General features: G+C 36.1%; 2 protein-coding genes across 5 annotated transcripts in view; one reads left to right on the top strand and one right to left on the bottom strand.

The window, feature by feature from the left end:
• The window catches only part of Itgbl1 (integrin subunit beta like 1), a 246366-nt gene extending 233715 nt beyond the window's left edge, over positions 1-12651 (top strand). The window contains exons 9-11 of the mRNA XM_032917634.1: positions 3505-3651; positions 8635-8748; positions 9826-12651. Of these exons, the coding sequence (XP_032773525.1) occupies positions 3505-3651; positions 8635-8748; positions 9826-9917 (353 nt within the window). The 3' untranslated portion in view covers positions 9918-12651. The remainder of the gene's footprint in view (positions 1-3504; positions 3652-8634; positions 8749-9825) is intronic.
• A 2221-nt stretch (positions 12652-14872) lies between these two features.
• Fgf14 (fibroblast growth factor 14) overlaps positions 14873-18757 on the bottom strand; it is a 584806-nt gene continuing 580921 nt past the window's right edge. For all 4 annotated transcript variants that reach the window (XM_032917630.1, XM_032917631.1, XM_032917633.1 and 1 more), the window contains one exon: positions 14873-17035. In XM_032917630.1, coding sequence (XP_032773521.1) covers positions 16899-17035 — 137 coding nt within the window. In that variant the 3' untranslated portion in view covers positions 14873-16898. The remainder of the gene's footprint in view (positions 17036-18757) is intronic.

Genomic DNA, 18757 nt, shown 5'->3' with positions numbered 1-18757 from the left:
CTCTCATTCGATTAATCATTCAAACAGTTGGCTTTCACTGCCTAAAACATGCCAGCTATGTTGGGCATATATTTCTTGTCCCAAGGATTTCTAGGCTCTGTTCCTAGAACATTGACTGCCTGGCTCCTTCTCATGCCTGGTTTTGATGACTATGTCTGTGAGTACCCTTGAATATAGTAACAGACTCTTCAAGCTCTAGTAACTCAAGTGTACTTTTTCCTGTAACTTGTATTCATCCCTGGTGCCATGAAAATAGGGCCAACCCATGCTTTATTCTACTGTATTCCAAACTGCTAATAAAATACCCAGTACTTAACAAATATTTCTTGAGTTGATGACTGATTTATAGTCACTTGTAAAGAATATGCTATTAAAATTGATTCATATTTTAAATAAAGAGAAGTTGTGTATAAATGACAAATCAAAATGTAAATATTGATGCATTTTGATGGTTGTCTGGTATAGTTGACAATTTTACTTTGTAAAAGGATTTGATAAATGAGCTAATGAGTGGCAAATATGGACTTGCTCCCTCCCAAACAAATTTTATATTATATTATTTGCTGTGAGGACCCATTGATTCTTTCAGTAATAGCAGAATGCCTTCCTTGACACTAAAGATTCCCATGCACAGTGAGAAATAAAATTGTATAGAAGTTTCAAGATGTATTTCAGATTAGAGTAAAATGCTACAAAGTATGCACAAACCTTGGATTTGGACCTGAGTAACACAAACATGCAAACATCCAAATACAGAGAGAGAGAGAGAGAGAGAGAGAGAGAGAGAGACAGAGACAGAGACAGAGACAGAGACAGAGACAGAGAGACACAGAGTCTTTATGGAAGGATACTCCGTCACTTGCTGAAATTTGTAGATTGGCAGGACTTGAATATATTGAGAGAGAAACGTATTCCACTTCAGCAAGTATATGAAATGCACAGGAATCTTGGATCAGTGAAGTAAAAGAGAGAAGAGGAGTAATAAAATTAGAAAAAGAAGCTTGAAGCTCTACCACTTAGGAATCTATAGCATATCAAAGACCTCCTGGTGGATCAAAAGAAAAGCTCACACAACTAGGAAGAAAGATATGATGTGAGAAGTAAAGGATAGGGCAGTGTGAGCAAGTATGTGAGAGACCCGATAGGAAAGTATCTTAAAGGTTTATGATGCTATGTTGCAGGTAGTACTAACAGGAATTGACAGCTCCCTCAGTGGGGGGAGTTGAACAGATTCAATCACTATTCAAAACATTTTGAACTGAATGACTACAGCAGTTTTACATTTAAAAGAAATGGAAAAATACCAAAGGATTACTTTTGGAAAGAAAGATATGTGGTAAGATTAAGAAGGTTCCAATTATGAGGATGACAGAAAAGCAAACAGAATGTCAGGGGTACAGGTCTTGGGAGATTTATGTACAGGAAGCACAGCCCTGAAATCTTTATAGTTAACAGAAATCTCATGATTTGGGCTGAAGACATGGCTCCACGGATGAAGCACTTGCTGTGAGACAAGACACAGTGGCATATACCATTTATGAAAGTCAAAGACAGAGGGATCACTGTGCTTTCTGGGCCAGCAGACTAGCCAAGTAAATCACCCCCAGGGTTGGTGTGAAATCCTGTCTCAAAAGTAAGGTACAGGTATGGATGATGGAGAGATGGTTCACTAGTTAAAAGTACTCTTCTAGGGGACCAGATATTGTTGTCAACACTTCACAACTGCCTGTAACTCGATCTCCGGGTGATCTAATGCCCTTTTCCAGTGTCTTCAGGCTTAACACATAACACCACACACACACACACACACACAGAGAGAGAGAGAGAGAGAGAGAGAGAGAGAGAGAGAGAGAGAGAGAGAGAGAGAGAGAGGACAGAGACAGTGGCAGAGAGAAAGAGACAGTCAGATAACTGGAAATGATTAAAGAAAGGAGGGAATTGTAGGTCATAAAAAACAAGCAGGAGGATAAAATCAATTATCAAAGGACACAAGTAAACTAGTTGTGAAGAGGAAAGAGCTCAAAGAAGGGAAAGAGATGAGAACAAGCCTGCAGATGAAGGAGACAAATATTAAGAAAAAAGACAAATATTAAGAAATTATTATTATGCATCTCCTTTCCCAAAATGAGAGGTGCTGTGCTACTATGGAAGGCATGTGGACCTTGAAATCAGAGGAACTAGAGCCATGTTCTGGTCCTGTGTCTGAACTACAGGATTTGAAGTGCAACTTGAAGCCCTCAGAAGTTCAGCTTCCTGTATGTAAGATGGAGACAACACCAAACATCACTGACTGTGACAATGCAGCATTTAATGCATGAGGAAAGGCTTTTTGGAATAGGTACATTTATTTAGTTTTTTAAATTGTTCTCTCATCTGCTTTTTATTGATTTCCAGATTGTCATATGTTATGGAAAATCACTACGTGGATTCATGAATGGTTATGTTAAATCGACAGTAATGAGTTCTCAAAAATGGAGTCAAGTCCATTAGCCTTTTCATGTGCAGAGATGAGTCAAGAGAGAATGGTGGTCACAGTGCCAGAAGCACTGGGTCAGTGTAGATGACAATAATACATGTTTTTAGAAACATGTCAGGATCATGTTGTCCATCATCTTCCATTTCCTACGCTTGGTTTCTGGCAATTCATTCCGTTTACCATATGTACTTGAGAAATTCCAGTCAAATAACTAAGTGAGAGAGTGATCAAGCTGTAAGAAAGTGTGACTATCAGAAAAAACAAACAAAAAACAAAAAACAAAGCACTAAGTAGAACCAGGAAACTAAATTCGAAAATTTAGAAATCTAGTAGTTGGCAGTTTGTACAGTCAAACAGTGTATACACCATACATAAACTATATACCCCCATATAACTGTCACAAATACAGTTGCATATCACAGAATAAACATCTCAAAAACAAAAAGACAAAAACAAAAGGTCATATGTGAACACAAACCTCATGCAAGTTTTAATTTTTACATACCAATAAAGGGCACGAGTACTTACACTCTATCCCTCTATCCGCTGTTGTTCATGAAGAGGAAAGGACAAAGGTAAAATCCTTAGGAATGCCATTTGTTATTATTAGTAAGCCCCAGGAGAGCAATTAATAAATGCTGCCAGCAGTGACAACGTGACTAGCCTTCAAGATTGAACCGGGTGTTGTGGTGAGCACATGAAGAGTGACAGCAGCACATGCTGCTGACAGAAATTCAGTGAGAAGGGACCAATATCCGGACAGGAGCCATAATGTCGTTTCAAATAATTCCAATATTTCTTTCTTGCGAGCTTATTTTCTACATCACATCCAAATGTGCCTTGCTAAGCTAGATCTCTCTTGGGACACTGTTTTAAATAAAGATGTGACAGAATGATTGTATGTGTAAGGAAAGTATGTCTAGCGGGAGGTGAGACACTGTGATTTGCATTTTCTATCTTACAAACTCTGATTTTTCTGGCTATTTATTCATACCCTCCCCTTACCTCATCCTATGGTCGCTACACAGGCCGTGGCACGTGCTCCTGTGGTCGTTGTGTTTGTGAGAAAGGATGGTTTGGTAAGCTCTGCCAGCACCCGCGGAAGTGTAATATGACCGAAGAACAAAGCAGGAGTCTGTGTGAGTCAGCAGATGGCACATTGTGCTCGGGGAAGGGTGAGTATCACTGCCAGAGCCTGGACTGGATCTCTGTTCAGACTTGTGGTGGTACCTCAGAACCGCAGGTAGCAAACAGTTCCTCCAGAATAAACTTTGTCTGAGAAAAGGCACCCAGCTTGTGTGTGAACCCTGAAAGCTGAGCAGCAGCAGCAGGAGATATGGGAGCTGAGATTTTGTCCGTGCAAAAGATGAAAGAAAATCTTCCCCGAGTTTACACAAATGCTTTACCAAATGAAGACTTCATTCATGCTAAAACACGGGTGTGGTTTTTAAAATATATTTTGTTTAGGACCTCATTGTGGATAGGCTTTTGCTGAGTCATGCCCAGTTGCAAATACTGTAAGAATGCACAAAGCTATATTCACCTGCACATGGAGTTACAGTTCATGTATTCCCTAACCTGATTTTTATGTAAAATTACTCCCTAAACACTATAAATATTGAGTCCTCATTAGAGTTTCAGAATTTTCAGAATATAGGTAATTTGCATATAGAAAATGCAAAACAAAACAAAAAACAAAACAAAAAAAACACCACATTTGAGGGATTCTGGAGAGAGGACTCAGCAAATTAAGAGCATTTGCTGTCTCTAACACCCACATTGAGTGGCTCACAACTGCAACAGCTACACTAGATAGAGGGGATCTTACTTGCGTGGCACTTGGTCTCCTGTGCACTGAATCTGCACGTACACAATATTTAATGAAATAAATCTTTCCTAAACAACTAAAAAGTGCAAAAATTGATTAAAAATTGACACAAAGGTATTTCCTCACAACAAAAGCAAACACAAATTGCTATTTAATGTTTTCCCAGTTATCTGCTTTGGGTGGTGGGATTACAATGACAGACCAACGAAGGTTGAAAATCTAAATTTTCTAAGGGGATAGAAAGCTTGGGTATGGCTAAATTCAGGGGAATATAAAGGTTTCCCAAGGCTTTCCATTTTGAATTTCATAGCTTACATTAATGAAGGGCAGCAAGTGGTTGAAGATTATTTCTTTTCTTTTCTGGTGGCATCCATCCTGGGTTGTAGAAGAAAGGGTTGAGGCTGAGCTCTTGCAACTGTAATTTGTCTTCATTATAGAGGATAACAAGGATGCTATTCCTGGTCTCCATGGAGAGCATCATCCCACAGCTCACCCCAAGAACTACAATAAAAATGTAGCATGTAAGAGATTGGGGAATTTCAGCATGATAAATGAGAAAGATGTTCTCACATGCTTCTACTCTGTATCCTTGATCAATCCCATGGACTTGCTGAATTTTGTATAATTTTTCTAAAATCTGTATAGGAAAACCATCATCCCAGTGATCTGAAAGTGTGTTGAGAATTTCCCCTCTTATCATGGAACAGATGTGAGTCAGAGATTGGTTTGTGCCTGCATACCATGATACTTTCTAACCCACCCCCACTAAAATGACAGGTGTGAACTCTTCGCTTGCCTAGGAACTGTGAATAAAGCCATCACTTCAGGAGACGATGAGGAAATAGCATTTTATTTCTTACAAATTTATAGCCAAGACAATAAATCACTCCATAGAAAAATTTAAAACAAGATACATTGTTGTGACCTTCATAACAGATGGTGTCATTAGTACAATAGTGAAAACGGCCTGCTGGGGTGTCAGGTTGCAGCATTTTGTCAGGCTTGATGTATGAAGAATAAAGTCAGTAATGGAATGGGGGCTTTAACCCCAGACAGAAATCGTTTTTGTAAATGACCAAGAGAGATATGCTTAGTGGCCATGTTGCCCCTAAGTTTAGCTACCATTGCAGAATATATGGTGAAACTTATATTGATTTATGTTTATTTGTTGACTTAGGGATTTATTTATTTGTTTGTTTATTTAGCTCCGTGGTGACACAATAATGTGTTCATCTTAACAACGTTACCCTAGATCCAACTAATCACTTCGTATTTTTAGAGATACAATTATGGAACATATCTTTAAATGTATCTTTAAACTGTCACGGTGATATTGCTGCATCCATGTCATTAGTAAACTTATGGTACCCTCTTTCATTCATCTATTTCCCAGCTACCTCCTTTCTGTCTGTTCAGAAAAGAGAATGGGAAAATGTTATACTTTTCAAGACCAACCTTAACCTAGTATTCTAGTTGCCATTCCCAGACAGCTGTTAGCCAGATCTGTAGGCAAGAATTTCTCATTTATAAAACTATATTGTTGTTTTTGCTGTGACAGTCATCACAGATATATAGGTGAATAGGTGGTGAATGAAGTCAGATTAAGATAGTCTGTTAGCTGTTTTTCGAAAGTGGTCTGAGGCAATTCTGCCATCCTCTCTGCTATTCCATTGTCATCTTCAAGGAAAGTTTTTGTTTGTTTCCTCCTCCTTAGATCTTTGGAATGTTCTTCAAATAGATGAAAAAAAGAATTGCCCAATAATAAAAGCCAGAGAAACAGAGATATTGTTAAAGGTCCTTTTGGAGAATGAAAACAAATGGATTAGTGATGTTGTTTTTCCAGGTGTAACACTCTAGGGTTCTGACAGCCCTATGGCTGGGCTGGTCCCCCATGGGAATGCTGAGTCGAATAGTTGCTCATTTCTAGTGTTCAGGAAGCTTACATTTGTTAGACAGAACTGTCTCTTCATGATTTTCCCTTTTCTAGAGAGGGATAATCCACCCCTGTTTTTGTAAGAACAGCCAGAGTTCTCTATAATAAAGGTCTATGATAGGTCCGAATGACTACATACACTGTGTTGGTACTACATGGTATACTGTTCCTATTTGTGTAGGAAGAAGAAAATTTTCCTATTTACCATCAACGAACAGAAAAACAACACACCCGCTATTATGGTGACCATGAAGATTGCTTCCATGACATACACAAAATCAAACCTCACTTCTATTCTAACCGTTTCATGACATCTACTATATTTGGAGCTAGAACTCCAAAGTGTCAAATACTCAGTCCACATAAACCAAATTAACTTTAACTAATTTCAGGAAAATACTTTATTCTTTGCAGCTGAGTAGTCCAGAAACAAAAGAACTAATAAGAATCACTTCTAGGCAGGAAATAAGTTCAAAGATGAAGTGTAAACTCTTTATAAGAATTATGATAAACATAAAAAAGCATCCGAGATATGATATGTTAATATCATTAGTATATAAAATCATTTATTTCTATTGTAGAAGTAACTTCATGATTTAAGAGATACTATGTAAGAAACAAATAAAAACACTTAATTCTTCAAATAGTTAATCCTTCACTGATGGAAATCAGTCACAAATGTGATGTTCTTTGGGGAATATCTCTATGATAGACAATTAAGTTCCCATGTAGGTGTTTCATAAACCATTTGTTAAACAAGTACTCGATTGATAATATTTCTGTGCCTAGAAATTTTAAAGAAAATATTTAAATTTAGGAAAATTAAATTCTAAAATGAGGATACACTCTGTGTTGATGAGGATGCAAAGCACTTTTTATCCCTTTCTCACTAGACCAACAGTAAGGGCCTGACTAACTACTAGGATGTCAAATACGTCTCAAAACTGAAAGTCTCCATATATTGCCCTAAAGAGCCTGAAAGTACAGGCTATCAGTAAAACAAGATTAATCGAATGTGTGCTGCACTTAACAATTAAGTAAAACAAATATAATGCAGTTGTTATCTCTTAACTGGTTCTGACTACTTGCTTGCCTTGGGATGTGTGATGAGAAATGACAAAAGTGAAATTTTGTTGTGAGAGATTCTTTTACCTAAAATAAATGTACCTGTTTCCATGGCATGAGCTTACAAATGCTTAAGACGCTTTATCTTGAATTCTTTCATGATATACGTGACAGTATCATAGCCTTCCATTACCCAAAACTGAGGACTTCTGCTGTCTATTCACACAAGTTGTTGATCATTTGTCAATCACCAGAAGTACTCAGAATTTATCCCTGACTCTCCTGTATGTATTTAAAGTTTAATGAGTTTGGAGTTTTTCTAACTGCATTCAAAAGTTTATTATTTCATATTCTCTCAAGGTGATTGGTTACTTGAATAGCTTAGCAATAACTACCAGCATCTTGTAGTAAAAGAAAATTGTGTCCAACAAAAAAGCCAAAGAAAGAAATGCAAGAGGTTCTTTTGAATTCTGTATTTGTCCTACTAGCTGTAGCAAAACTAGCTTATCCAGGTGATTTTTCATGCCTGTCTTGAAAGGCATTTACACCAAGAGACATGATTAAAAACTATTTTTTTTTATTTTAAGTGTGCCATTAGTAAGAGTCTCAGTTACCACAAAATATTTTAATTACTAAATAGTTTTTTAAATAAATTGGAGGTAACCACAAAGGAAGTTTGTAAGGGGTGGGAAAATTACTAGACCCTATTCAGGATTTTCTGGAACTCATGTTGATTATAGCTAATCCTAAAGGGCAAGACTGAGACAGCAGTCAGACATAAGGGATTGAGTCTGCATTTTTAGCACTTCATCCTGCAACTCAGTTTGAAATTTGTGCGTTCCTATTTCAAGAAAAGCATTTAAATAAAACTCTAAAATGATGAGCTCAATAATTTAGTAATTATTTAATTATAAAATGAATCTTTATTTGATATAATTTAGTAGTATGTTCCTTTAGAGAACAGGGACCTTAAAATGCAATTCAATTGAAAAGGAAAGAAACAAATAAAACATCTATTTTGAGTACTTTTGAAGAGAGCATCTCTAAGGATGAGCCACATCCTGTTTCATTGACATTTCAACCAGACTGGACCAAGGAACATTTGCTCAAGGCTAATTGCAACTGTCTAGATCTATAATGAAGGCTTTCCTGGATGACCTTTATGTATTACAGTAAGTAAAGCTCCCCTCTGAGAAGCAGCTATTCAATAAACTTTTTTCCTTTAGAAGATAGGTTATTACAAGTCTATTGTCAGCATGTCAATGATACTTTCTTCTTGATGGAAGCCTTTATTTCTTTGGTGACAGTGAATAACACCCTTTGTGATTTCAGGTTCTTGTCATTGTGGAAAGTGCATTTGTTCTGGAGAAGAGTGGTATATTTCAGGGGAGTTTTGTGACTGTGATGACAGAGACTGTGACAAACACGACGGTCTCATTTGCACAGGTGCAGTATTGAACTACACTAATTGTTTTGGGCCACAAATGATAATTGAGTGAAATGACACCCACAACACACAGCTTTAGATAGGGCAGAGAGGGCAGCTCCCACACACTCAAATGAACAATGCCCATGTGTAGTAATTCTGAAAGGAAAAGTGAACATCTGTGAATACACATCAACATTTTTCCTAGAAGAATGCAAAGATATGAAGCCAGATTACATGAGTGTTGGAATATTTCTACAAGATAGCCTGTTCTATAAACTCACACAAAGACAGTTATATGAAAAAAAGAATTCTCTTGACAACCATTTCATCTTAATATGGTCCAGATGGGGTATTATTTAAAGCAGCACTTGCATGCCACAAGTTGGTGAATTAGCTGTTTTGGGAAACTGGACATATGTATGAATGTGTGTATGGTATGAGAGATATCAACAGAGTATACTAAATATTTAACTGTGTAATGGTCATTACAAACCTAATTTATTGAGTTCTAATAGTTGGCTATAAATAATATTGAACCAAGTTAAATTATTATGTATATCTTCTCCTGAAGTTCTTATTTTATTTATAAAAATATAAGCCCATTTATTAGACTTCTAGCTGATTCAATATACCACTGATAAAATTCGCAGTAACACAAAATACTTTTGTAATCAAACATTTTCAGTTTAGTTAAAGATTGTTTTGGCATAACATCAAATTAAATAATCACTTTCTGTGCACCTTGCTAGACAAGGGTTTTTCTAGCTCTCAGGCCTGCCTAATTTCATATCAAGGGCTTTTATGCTTTTCAGTGTTTATTTGTAAGTCATATATGGTTTGCCTACTAACAGAAGATAGAATTATGATATAGGAGCCCAGCTGGGTGATGAAATTAATATATTATGGAATCAAAGAGATGTTATTAAGTATCTTAAAGATGGATTTCTCTCAGATGTCTAATAATATAATAATATTGTTGTATGGTAAGATGCTTTAGAGAGGATAAATGGTTTTCTTATGAACAGCTATGGTTCACAGTTATGTATCCTAATTGTATACTCTGATCCTAATCATGATTTCTGTGTTTATTGCAGGGAATGGAATCTGTAGCTGTGGAAACTGTGAATGCTGGGATGGATGGAATGGAAATGCATGTGAAATCTGGCTTGGTACCGAATATCCTTAATGATGCCAAGGGAGACAACTGGATTCTTATTTCTAGGCCATTTTAGAAATTCAGAGGAAAGCATGTTACACAGCACTAGGACAGACTTTTGTGTATTTTTCTATTTCTGACTGCCCAAGTGAAGCATGGGTCTTCATTAGAAATGAATTTAGCAAACTGATGTAAGTTACACCATTAAGAATTGTTCTCCCATGACTAACATCAGTGTTTCACAACTGAAGAGGACAATTTTGTAACCCACAAGACAATTGGTAGTGTCTACAGAGAATTTGGTTGTCAGACTTGGTAGGTAGGAGTATTTGTGTTATGGGAATATTAGAGGTAGTGACCACAGACAATGCTGAACACCCTACAGAACATAGAAAGGCCCTTACAACAAAGTATTTTCTGACATCCAATGTTTAACAAGATGCAGTAGAAAAATGCTAAGTCTCATGGTATTTTGTACTCCACATCCCAAAACCAGAAACACTGTATCAGAATATAAGGATAATATTTATTCTCACATAAACCAACCAGTCAGATTTTTCCAGGATTCCATATGACTCTGAAATTGTATATGGGATGATAATGACAGACACATACGAGGTGTAATGATGTAGGCTGGGGGCTTACCAGATCACAAGGGCTTTAAACTCACAAGAATCTCTTACAGGAAGAAATGAAAAGTGCACAATTTGACATTTTAATAAATAATGACATAAGTTGTTTATATTCTGCGTCAATATCTATTTACTCATGGAAAACAAACACGATAGAAAAGAATGAATTGGAATAACCACTTAAGATCCCAAGAACTAGCAGATTTTGCTTTTAAGACTAGGCATGGGTTACATATACAGGAAATCAGATTTTTCTTATTTAAATTATTTCATGTAATTTATCCTCTGAAGAAGACAGTGTCTAGTTAGAAACACGAGGATCTTCATATTGCATTCATTGCCCTTAAATGGCTCTCTTCTCTTCAAAGAAATGGTGGAGTCAACAAGGATGACATCGATTTTACAAGTTCAGGAGTGGACCCCAAAATTCTAGAAATGGTTTAAATCAAAATTACAAATATTCACTCAATGATACAAACAAAATGTTTATTTTTTTTGGTGAAATTTTGCTCTGTATGAAATTCACATTGAATTATGAAAATGTACAATATTCGGGGTTCTCTTGCATATATACAGTTTTTTCTACTTATACACATAGTTGAATCAACCATTATTTAGAGCTAAAAAAATACCTTTTCCCTAAATGTGATTATTCGTAAAATTCAAAATAACATAGCAAAATCATTTCCGTTTTAAGATGAAATTTTTACTTGCAAATTTTATATTAATAATGCAAATATTTTAGAATCATGGCTTGGACTTTATCAGTCAAGTCTCCAAATGTAAAGAAAACACACCTCCACTGTGTTACTTAAAAACTAAATACTGAGAAGTATTTGAAGGTCATTTATACTGGTGCTGGTTTTATAATAATAATAAGGTTCTCGGAATTTAACGTATTTATAAAATTGTTGCCTCTATCCTGAGATTAGGGGACCCAGCCATACTGGTTTTATATCTATTACTGAGCTGGTAATCAATGTCAGTTTTGTAAAATGAGGGAAATATAAGGAGTTACGGTATAATGTGGATGATTCATTATTTTTCTATATATATTTTCTATCTCTCCAAATACATTTTAAACCAGAAAAAGCAATTATAATAATCCAATCCCATTTCTGATGAGGTGTTTGGTGACTTCCAAACAGTAAGAGTCACAACATTTCCATCGTGCTACAATGGCTTTTATCTTTTCTTACCATAGGACTCAGCCTTCTATAAAGATCTGGACAATTCCTATTAGAGAAACCACTGAGAGATTGTCTCTTTTAATTGACTAATATTTTAAAACTGTAACAAATAAATAGAATCTATCCTGAACTCTCAGGCCACACACAAAGAGACTGACTTTAATCACAGCTATATGTAGTGGTTTGCCCAAATGTGCTTCCCTGGAATTACTTTCAGTTCCTTATGGTCCCTTTCCATTAAGTGTGTCCTTTTTATTATTATTATAATGCCCTCTCTAGCTTTTATCTTTTCTATAAGTGGAATCTATTCTAAAAGTATGTGTTACTTTTCTTATATTTTCATAAGAAAAAGTGTTGAAATATCTTTACCATTTAAGTGTTCTCAGAATAGAGTTTAGACATTGGAGAAATGATTTTCCATGAAGATCAAAATGTACTATGTCCTGAATATTGGACAACATGAAAATATGTTGTAGGTCACCATGTTCTGGGGTGCATGGTATTACAGACTATGGAAGAAAGCTGTAGAATATGCCTCACAGTAACCTAAACTCTATTCAGTTCTTTTTCTTGGAAAACTGACTTTTAAAAAAAGGATTAATTTTATTTGCTATAATCTGTGTGTCTGTCTGCTTTCTATCTGTATGTGACCCTAGCCATGACAACATCAGTATATCTATAAAGTAGATTTAACACACTTTTATAGAAGAAGAAGAAGAAGAAGAAGAAGAAGAAGAAGAAGAAGAAGAAGAAGAAGAAGAAGAAGAAGAAGAAGAAGAAGAAAACAAACCCAAACCAAAAACATGGTGATAGGCAAAAATATAACCTATCTCCTATATAAATCTGTTTCTATACTTTGACTCCAAGACAGAAGTTACCTTTTGAGAATGTTAAGCAATGACAAATTTGTAAAGAGTAGAAGAAAATAAACAAATCTCTTTGGCTTGCTTGTGGTTTTCAAAAATTACACTGGGATACATGATAATTGAAATGGAGACATTAAGTTCATCAATTTTGATGATCTTCATCCTGCTTATTTAGCAAACTATAGCTGAAGAATTCCTCCAGAGGACTTGTAAAAGTCAACAAAAATCTAAATTTTGGAAGAGAACCATTGTTCCTACTGACTTTCAGGGATCCTGAGTTCATCTGGATTCTAGCAGCACCAGGGGAGAAATGAATTATGTCTATCAGCTCTCCAGTAAATATCAGAATTAAACTAAATGAGAACCTAGAAAAAAAGAGAAAAAAATACAGTGTAGTCTTAAAATTTGTAAGCTCAACTGTCACAAATTTTCTGAAAGCTACTCAGTATTCTAGACACTCACCCAGTCTTATATGTCACTGTATAAAAGTCTTAAACTACTTATGTCTCTTAATTCAGAATAACACAATTTACATTCTGGATTTCACTAAGCCTGTGCTTTAGAAAATATTTAGACATTTGGCCTAATTGTTGCCCTAAAATATAGGGTTTTTTTCTAAAATAAAATTGAAAATCATTTCCCACTATTTTCTATTTTTTCTAATTTTAACCTTGGTCAGTTTAGTCTCACAATCCTTCACTGACAAATATCAAACACATATTATACATGTAATATTTGGAAAAAAATTTTAACAAGGTAATACATATTCACTTTAAGAAACAACAAAGGGTTTGTGGTGGTTGTTGTTTTAGTTTTTGCTTAAAGAACCAAATCTGATATTGGTTGCTCTAGAGAGAGAAAAAAGAGATGGTTTAGTAGTTGAATCATTAACTAGATGGTTAGGTGTGATATATTTTGCTTACTTTCTAAAAAACCAATAACTAGGAACACTAGAGAAAACATCGTGGTGTCCATTGTGGATCTATTCCTCACCCAAAGCACCCAGAACAAGCAAACACTTAAAGCAAGACTCCAAATTCTCCAGAATAATAAGAAAAGTGCTCAATTCCCTTTACTCTTCACATAGGACAAATCATCATAATGATTTCCAAGAATGTAGTAAGAAATTTCAGGAACTAAACTTATTTGAAAAAAAATGTTGTTACTTGAATTATGCAAAGGACAGACATTGAGCACTGTCGATGGATAAGCAAAGCAATTAGGTATCATAAGAAAGTGATCGAACTAACCCTCCCCCACCAGATATGCATGCAGAAGGAATGGGTCATCTATAGACTTGGTACAATGAACATACATACAGGAAGGTATAAAACACATAGTCTATAAATACAAATGTGTTCCATCAGATTTACTATTCAGAACATCAGTGATGACAGATTGCATTTAATGATAGCAAACTTAATTTCTGAGGGAAGGATTGTTGACCTTGTTCCAGAAAAATAGCAAGAGAGGTATCATAAAGGAGCTAAATTTTTCTTTGGCATGGTAAAGGGGGAACTTGAGTTTATCAACTTATTTACATGAGAGTTCTCTATATTTGGGGCGATACAATGCTATTTTGTTACACAAAATTATTTTATGCTTTCCATATGCCTTCATATAAGTATTTGATTTGATATGTCATAGCTATGAACACAACAAATGATAAGAAACACAAATTGTACAGTACAGACAATCCCTCTGTTATAAATTGAATAATACATACCAGTACTTCTGGATACATGAGTCCTAGTACATGCAGATCATTTGGTGCTTTCCTCTTCCCATGCAACAGGTGAGACCAGACACAAAGGAAATGGTCTAACTAAATCAAAGATAACAAGGACCCCATTGCAATGTGTCTAATCATATATTAGAATAAACCACTCGAATACCTACTTACACTAATAAATGCTCTTATAGACAACTCTTGGGAAAGGAAACAGAAAGAAACATTAACATAAATCTTAATCATTTACAAAAATAAATCTTGCCTCAATTGTAACCACTAAATAGGTCTTGAGAACAGAAATCTCAAGTAGTGTTGATTATCAAAAACAGAAAGGTAGGCTGGCTTGGGATGTGTATGTATATGGAGGGGTATAAACTATGTCTATAAGCCCAACTAATAGGAATTACAAGCTATTCATTTTACCACATACTATGAATGTATGTCTTCCCTAAATAATCAGCTAATGAGTTTTATCTAATTATGCATAACAGCAAATGAGGAGTGGTCAAAGGGGTCATTTTGTTGTATTTGCAGTTTAGCATTATTAACAATAAATCTACTCAAAGATTTTGCTAATGTTTATTTATTGAAATGGAATCTAGTATGAAATGAAATGAGCATAAACACTTAAATTTATACTGAATCTTTAATTAGCTAAGCAGGCCAAAATTTTTCTATGCTGGGCAAAGGCTGACTTCATGGAGATTCATGAAAGCAATGAGAAAATGATTTCCCAGTAAGTACAGTGCAAAGGGGGACAGTGGCAAGTGGGTCATCCTGCCACATGGAAATAATAACAATAGTACAGTACATTGATCCCACATCGATTGTTTTCTATAAAAGAGGTTCAGTTTGGTCTCAATGAACTCTTCTGAGAAGAAAACATAGAATTTTATTAAGTTACATACAATTAACAAATATTTTTCCAAACAGTTTAGTACTAAACATTTTGAAGCTTTTTTTGTATCTGATATTGAACATTTTGCATGAAATCTTCAAGGTGTATCTCCAGCATTTCACAGCCTTTCTAAGTATCCCTAAACTTGGAGCTCTACAGAATTCAAGTCATAATGAAATTAAAGCAATAAAAGAAAATTAAATAAATCAAATGGCCCAAACCCCTAAGGCTGGAGTATGTTAGGTTGTCTTTAGTTTTATTTAGGGTACTCAACAAACCATATTCTGAAACCTTGACAAGTCATCTCTAACCCAACCTGTTGGGCCCAACAGTGATGAGTTAGAGGTGTATACTGATGACATCCAGGATACTAGGCCCCATGCTGAGCTAAAACCAAAACCAAAACCAAAACAAAACAAAACAAAAAACAAAAAAACCCAAAACACAAAAACCAAAACGCAAACAAAACTCCTAATATGTCCAGTTTTAAAACTTGCCATTAAATACCAAAAATGTTAAAGTCTAATTTATACTAACGTGTGCATTGCTGCTTCAGGAAAGAACACAACAGCCACCTTGCCCATGCTTGGCTGAGGATGAGGATAACTGGAATGCAGCCCAAATCAGGTGTGACACTGAGTTATCTTCATTAAAAACAGGAAGGAGTGGGCCAGAAATGGATTTAGGTAGCATATTTCTTATAGGTTGTAATGATTTGGGTTTTTATTTTTTTTCCCAATAATGAGGATTAATTGATGAAAATAAAATGAACCTTAATCAGGCCTACAAGGCCTACAGAATTCTTTGGACCCACTTTCTCAAAAACTAAGTGGGTCTTGCTCGCTGGGCAAGGCAAATGTTACCATTACCAGTAAGCTTGTGATATGTATAAAACACACACACATAAAGAAACTAAGAGGGAATGCCAAACACCTATCATAGAGGATACTTTCCATGGATTGTGTTTGACCCTTGTTCCACCCAGGCAATGCCTACCTCGGGAGCACAGCATCTCCTACTAGACAGAGCATATATGTGTGTTTGATCAATAATGTGAGCCAAAGACAACAATCTTAATCTTTATAGATACTATTTGTAGTAATAGGTTTAGAAGGCTTCCTGATTCCCTAATTGTTCTTCTAAGCAAACCAACTGCAACACTGAAGATTCAGAGGAACACAATCCCTGCTAAAGGTCACAGACAGTGGAGCGAGCAGCCCTGTAAAAATGGAAAGAAGAGAAATCCATGATAGCACAGGTTTACAGCATCTAACTAGAAATTACTCAATATTATTTGTGTGCTACAAAATTGAACTTAAACACATGGATTTCGCTGAAACAGGACTCAAAAAGGATTATGGGTAGCTGTCAGCAGGCAAGGTATTGAGTGTACTTGTGAAGTATGTCATTCACAGGAAGTGTCACAGTCACAGAAAAGATATTAAAAAGGCATTCCATATCTGGTAGGGCATTCCATGGTCTGAGTTCAGCTGGTTTGTCCAGGTGTCTTCTTGGTGTAGGGGGGGCCACAGGTTGAGATTTATCCACTTGCAACGAAGGAGGTCTGAGACAGCATAGGACAAGCGTCAGCTTGCTTGCTGGGGCTTTTCCGCCACAGGAGCAGGAATGTCTAGGAAGGATAAATCACTCCACTGTGCTCGGGATAAGTAAGTCAGGACACCTGAGGATCTGGCTATGTGGTCTTGCACTTGTTGACTGGTTTGCCTCCATTCATTATTGCAGATGCACTTGTACTTTTGCTTGGTGTCACCCCAGCTTTCGGGACTGTTTCACCAACATCATGCAAAGATGGTTCCCGGTACATGGCAACTAGGGTTGTAAAGAAAGGGAGAGGAAAGGAAGAGTTGTCTGGTTACCATGCAATGGCACAACACATTTTGCACAGACATCGGCCAGTCTGTGTCAGTTTTCCACAAATGGACCCAATACCATCGAACACTGGACAACAGTTGTAAGGCAGCCATTCCCAGTCCATGAGTTAAGACGTCACTTTCAATGCATCTCTAATGTACACAATGAAGTATGTGCATATATATGTACTTAGATTTTTGTCTAGGAAAGTTTAAATGAAAGCTTATGGCCTCTTGGCAGAACTATAGAGCAAAGCACACATACTATTTAAGCATTCATGAGCAGGCACACGCATGCCTCTCTCCAGGAGAAAACGCATTTGACTTAATTCTATTTTCACCTGAGATGACTAAGCTATTTTTCTCTCCAATGGTTTAAAAGATATACAGTCATGCTGTGTTCCACTTGAAAGCTACACACATTAGTAATAAAAGGCTTCCTTTGCTTAAACCAGAGCATTCTATGAATTGTTTCTATTCCTTTCCCACTATCCTAATAAAGGACTTTACAACTGAAAGTAACTGTGTGGCATTTATATACTTATATCTAGTTTTGATTCATTATTTAAAAATTGAATAATTAGTAGGATAGGGGTATAAGACAGTAACAACTGAGATTAATGCCTGAGAAAAATTTGAGGAACTGGCTGAGTTGTGCCGGGTGACGTGAGAACCATGCTTCATGTCACATATTTAGAAAATACTTTTACAGAGTCCTAGGAGAGAATATTTAAGAGTATCTGACATTTGGAAAAATTAATTGACATAAAATCATTTGCCACCAGAAATATAATTACAACTGAACTGTTCAGCAAGCTACTTGGGTTTGGAAAGCTTAGAAGTTTTAGAAAAGACCCTAGGTGCAATCGGGATCAATTTCACGAGTGCCATAGAGGGGTCTTGCATCCACATCGATATATCTCATGGTTTTTCTTAGCATACTTACAAAGGTAAATGTACACTGAGCTAAATAACTTGGGGGAGTAAGTAAAAGTTGCCAGTCTCTAACCCAGGCCGCTGTGTCCAATTGATAGTGCCTCACAAATGAAAAATTAGTTTTCTCCAATCAAGTCTCCCTGGCTATACAAACCACTCCTAAGGCCTAACCCCATGCTCAGCAGTAGATGGCTAACACAAAATAAACTCAGTGGTGTTTATTAGAGGTTCTTTGTCTCGTAACTTTTTTTCGGGGCTTGAGGCTTTTTGTTGCTTACAGGTCCTTTGTATATGTGTGCTAGTTTCTGGTCTTGTGTTTTTATGGAGTTTCTGAGTGTGTGTGAATGCGTGTGTCCCTGCATCTGTATGTGTATCTTGAACTCTTTCTTTGGCTTTTTGTGTTTGCTTGCTTGTTTCCTAATTTGGTTTATTTTATTTTATTTTATTTTATCTAATTCTTTATTTTAGAAGACTTTCTTTTCTAAGGATAGAGAGGAAGGCAAGTGTATGTGTGGGTAGGAAAGTGAGGAGGAGTTGGGGGAAGGGAAACAATAATCAGAATACATTGTAATAAAATCTATTTTTACTTTAAAAAGAAGAAAAAGAGTCGTCATTCTTGAAGCACCTCCAGTGTCTCACTCGCACTCAAATCAGGGCCCAATAGTATCAAAGTTTTTACTTACATCACATATGAACTAAGGCTGAGTGGGAGCTATGACTGCACAGAGAATCCGGAAGCATCGTA

Source organism: Rattus rattus, chromosome 12 (genome assembly GCF_011064425.1).
Source record: "Rattus rattus isolate New Zealand chromosome 12, Rrattus_CSIRO_v1, whole genome shotgun sequence".
In the NCBI taxonomy this organism is placed as follows: Eukaryota; Metazoa; Chordata; class Mammalia; order Rodentia; family Muridae; genus Rattus; species Rattus rattus.
The sequence above is the reverse complement of the archived record's forward strand: the minus strand, read 5'-3'. Positions and strand labels throughout refer to the sequence as shown.